This window comes from Zeus faber (assembly GCF_960531495.2).
Source record: "Zeus faber genome assembly, chromosome: 4".
Classification (NCBI taxonomy): domain Eukaryota; kingdom Metazoa; phylum Chordata; class Actinopteri; order Zeiformes; family Zeidae; genus Zeus; species Zeus faber.
The window spans coordinates 16,382,397-16,387,248 of NC_137191.1; the positions used below are offsets into that span (position 1 = coordinate 16,382,397).

The window sequence follows — 4,852 nt, forward strand, 5'->3', positions numbered from 1 at the left end:
TTATGGATAGTGTAGTCTCCACGACATAGTTAATAAAACATGATTTTTTAAAAACAAGGTTGATATCATAAGGACTTATTTATTTCTTCATAGATTATTTATACATGTTTAAAACCCTAGCATTAGCCCTAATCCTAGAAACACACCCGTGGTGAGACAATTGCCACTACCACCCCTTCTATAAGTGCACGTCCAGTGCTGTTCAAAACTGACAAAGGTAGTGCTGGTGTTCCCTCTCTCTCCACCGGCTCTGAATCTGTGAGTGCGCCATTTTGAAATTAAAGTGTCCAGAAATAAATAAATGTGGCATTGTGAAATAAAAGTACCCGGAAAATAAATAAATGTAGGACAGGTACTCCTCACTTAACAACCTACCTGTTTAACAACTGTTTGGACTTAGGACCAGCTCTCTGACCAAGTCTGTATTGTAAGCTGCGTGCAATATCGCGGTGTCTCCCCTTTATACACTATAGACACTATATATACTATATACACTATATATACTATGGTTATAGAAATAAGGGGGGTGGGGTTAGTCACACATGTATGTTTAGTACAACACAGGCAATTAATTCAATTATATAATTATAGAACCCAGAATCGCGATTGTGCCGCCCATTGCGGCTGCCTGCGCGAGCACCTTGTGTTGATTACCCGCATTTTAGTATTTTTTAGTATTTTTAGAGCTTATAGAGCTTATTGTTCGTAATCACCGGGTGTCATGACAATTCACTTCATATACAGTATGTATTACCGTATGTATATGTATGTGACAAATAATCTCTTGAACTTGAACTTGAACATACATTCACACGTCATCAGCAGAGCGCGTGCAGTTGCAATCTCTTCAAGAAACTTCTCTCAGTATGCTCCAACCCTCAAGCCGCTCATTTCCTCCTATCTCCGTCCGTGACTTTTAACAGTCCTTTTGTCATCCACTTTTCCGTGTCATTCTTTCCCTCACAATACAATGATTTTTCCATCGTCTTTATCTGTTAGAAGAATTACTTTGCTGAATGCCCTTTGCTGGATGAGCAGCCCTCTGGGATCAACAGTTTATTTTCAGGGAGTCTGAGAATATATGGTCAGTTTGGCCTCACGGATTCAAACGTGTTCAAGATAAGTTAAACTCTGTGACACGCAAAGGACAATGAGGTGTTGTTCCTGCTCTTGCAGCTGCATCGTGGGGACAACAACCAATTCACTTAACGACTTGGTGCAAGGAGCAGAACTTGGTCATTAACTGAGGAGTACCTGCATTGTGAAATAAAAGTACCCGGAAATAAATAAGTGTGGCATTGTGCAAAAACAGTCCCCTCGAATAAATGCATGTGGGATCACGACATAAAAGTCACCTTGAATGAATGAAATGTGGAATTATTAAATAAAACGTCCTTTAAAAAAAAAAAAAAAAAAACCCCAACTTATTTTTTAATTTATTGAACTATAGTTACATGTATTCATATATTTATTGCCTCGTCCATTCATTTCAGCATTCATTTCATTTACATATATCTCTTCATTCATGTATTTATGCGTTGACTCAAATGACGTTCCCTCGCCGCCCCCCCCCCCCCCCCCGCGGTAGATTGCTGCTGTGCCTCCGAGCACCACACGGCGGCGCTGCCGCGCAGACGCGAAGGCGGGGTTCATTTGGTCGGACGCGAAGCCGGAAAGCCGGTCGGTCTCGGGGCGACCTTATAAGGGCATGGGGGCCGCGCCCGCCTGAGACGAGCGGAGCGTCGCCGGCGGGAAACGAGGCCGGACGTGCGGAGGCGCGCACGTCCGGCGTCCTTCCGCCCCGGGGGCCGCGCACGGACGCGACGTGCGCGCTCACCCGCGTCTCCGTGGGGGGGGGGGGGGCGCCTGCCGCGCCCCCCCCCCCCCCCCCACGGAGACGCGGGCGAGCGCGCACGTCGCGTCCTTCCGCCCCGGACGCCGCGCACGGACGCGACGTGGGGGGGGGGGGGGCGTGGCAGGCGCGCCCCCGGGTGTATAAATGGCAGGTGGAGGGAGCCCGTGGGCGCCGCGCCGCACCGCCTCGCGGGACTCCTCTGCCGTCGCCGGTAGGCTGGGGAGCGGGGGGGACAACAAGGGTCGTTTTTGTTCATGTCGCTTACTATTTGGGACATATATTGGTCTAGGCTCGACATCTCAATACAGCGTATGTCTGTATGTATATCTGATTATTATTATTATTATTATTATTATTATCATTACTATTATTATTATTATTATTATTATTATTATTACTATTATTATAACTGTTATAATTATTATATTGTTATTATTATAATTATAACTGTTATTATTATTATTATTACTATTATTATTATTATTATTATTATTATTATTACTATTATTATAACTGTTATAATTATTATATTGTTATTATTATAATTATAACTGTTATTATTATTATTATTACTATTATTATTATTATTATTATTATTATTATTATAACTGTTATTATTATTATTATAACTGTTATAATTATATTATTATTATTATTATTATAACTGTTATTATTATTATTATTATAACTGTTATTATTATTATTATTATTATTATTATTATTATAACTGTTATTATTATTATTATTATTATAACTGTTATTATTATTATTATTATAACTGTTATAATTATATTATTATTATTATTATAATAACTGTTATTGTTATTAGTAGTAGTATAACTGTTATAATAATAATAATTATTATTATAACTGTTATTATTATTATTATTATAACTGTTATTATTATTATTATTATTATAACTGTTATTATTGTTGTTATTATTATTATTATTATTATTATAACTGTTATTATTATTATAACTGTTATTATTATTATAATAACGGTTATTATTATTATTATTATATCTGTTGTTATTATTATTATTATTATATAAAAACTGTTATTATTATTATTTTATTATTATAACGGTTATTATTGTTGTTATTATTATAATCACTGTTGTTATTATTATCATTATTATAACTGTTATTATTATAGTTGTTATGATGATTATTATTATTATTATAACTGTTGTTATTATAGTTGCTATGATGATGATGATTATTATTATTATAACTGTTATTATTGTTGTTATTATTAATATAGTTCAAGTTCAAGTTCAAGAGATTCTTTGTCACATCACTGTTATTATTACGTTCGCCCATGTCAATGAGTAAGCGCTGTTATTCTGCCAGAGAGAGAGAGAGAGAGAGTTTTGGTGATGGACGATGGACGTGTCTCACGCTGAGGTGTTGTCATGTGTTACTTGGCAGGTTTCACGCGGACAAGAGATGCAGCTTCTGAGGACTTGGGCGCCCTGCTTCCTGCTGGCGTGCCTGGCGCAGCAGGTCAGCGTGGGCTTGGGCGAGAAGGAGCGCAGAGGCAAAGGCAGAGGGACGGAGCCCGGCAGAGTCCGAGGTGGAGGAGGAGGAGGAGGAGGTGGTGGTGGTGGTGGTGGTGGAGGAGGAGATGTGGGTCCCGGGTCCAGGGGCAAGTTCTCCACCAAGAACAAGATGCAGTGCAGCTGGACGGCCAGAGAGGAGGAAGGGAGGGGCAAGGAGGAGGGCAAGGTGAGCCTGGCGGTGCACTGCGAGGACCCGCAGGCGCGCATCACCGGCGGGGTCACCGACGTGGAGTGCCGGTACCAGGGCAGGCCCTCCCTCTGCCCCGGGTTCGAGTCCAGCCGCGCGGGCTTCTGGAAGCAGGTGGCGCGCGCGCTCAAGCGGCTGCAGGGGAAGCTGTGCCACGACGTGCGCGCGCTCGTCAGGGCCGGGATGTGCAAGCGCGCGCCACGTGACGCGCACTTCCGACTGGACCCGCGCAGCTCCGTGTCGTCCGGGCAGCAGCCCGGCGACCGCCGGAGCCCGCCGCCCGGGCCCCCGACCGGTACCCGGGCCCCGGGCACCCCCGGCACCCCCGCCGACCGCATCTGCACGGAGCGCGTGGACCAGAGGCGGCTGGGGGAGGAGTACTGCCGCGACTCGTGGGCCAGCCTGTGCACGTTCTTCTTCTCCATGGTGCAAAGCGGGGACTGTTGACCACGTGACCGCGCGGAAGGTCCACGGAGTCTGGTCGCACTGATGGACACACCCAGACCCAGGAGAAACTCTGTTTGCTTGTTTGTTTGTTTGTTTTTTTAATATTGATGTTTAAAAGGAAAATAAATGAAGAGCGGTGATGTATAAGAATAACAAACCACTAACAACATTACGGTAAAAAATAATGACACACAATATTTATTGTCCACTAATAAATATTTTATTTCTATACCATGTCCACTGTTGCCTGTAATTTATATAATATATTCACTTTCACTGGGATGGGTTTCGTTGTTTTCGTTGACCTCGACCATAAACATGCAAGAGAGCGAAAAAATGAAGTGAAGAGAAAAATTCAAAATTTGATTCATCACAGATTTTTCTCTGATGGGGAATATGAATGAAGGCAGAGTCAACGCTGTTAGAGCACATAGAATACAAGAAGTCTGAAGGGATGTCTTTCCTTCATTCATACGTCGTCTCTTTCTCCCCGCCCTACCCCCCCCACACACACACACACACACACACACACACACACGCACGCACGTCATCCACATAGGGCTGTCTCCACTTTCCTGTAAACCGCCTCAAATTACCCTTTTTTTTTTTTCTTCTTCTTTGAGGGAGTGTGTGTGTGTGTGTGTGTGTGTGTGTGTGTGTGTGTGTGTGTTGTGTGTGTGTGTGTGTGTGTGTGTGTGTGTGTAGGGGGTTCTAAAAAGCTCTCAATTGAACATCTTATCCTCAACAATTTACAAGAAAAGAACATGTCCGGTGTCTCAGGTGTGTGGGTCGTGTCTG

General features: G+C 43.0%; 1 protein-coding gene across 1 annotated transcript; it reads left to right on the forward strand.

The window, feature by feature from the left end:
• The first annotated feature begins 3,493 nt into the window (after positions 1–3,493).
• Positions 3,494–4,288, forward strand: fgfbp1b (fibroblast growth factor binding protein 1b). Its single transcript, XM_079999255.1, has one exon. It carries the CDS (start codon positions 3,530–3,532, stop codon positions 4,052–4,054), a length of 525 nt encoding a protein of 174 aa, XP_079855381.1. The 5' UTR covers positions 3,494–3,529; the 3' UTR covers positions 4,055–4,288.
• Positions 4,289–4,852: the final 564 nt, after the last annotated feature.

Excerpts from the sequence above, each read along its gene's own strand:
- fgfbp1b (XM_079999255.1), top strand. The coding sequence starts at position 3,530 with ATGCAGTGCAGCTGGACGGCCAGAGAGGAGGAAGGGAGGGGCAAGGAG.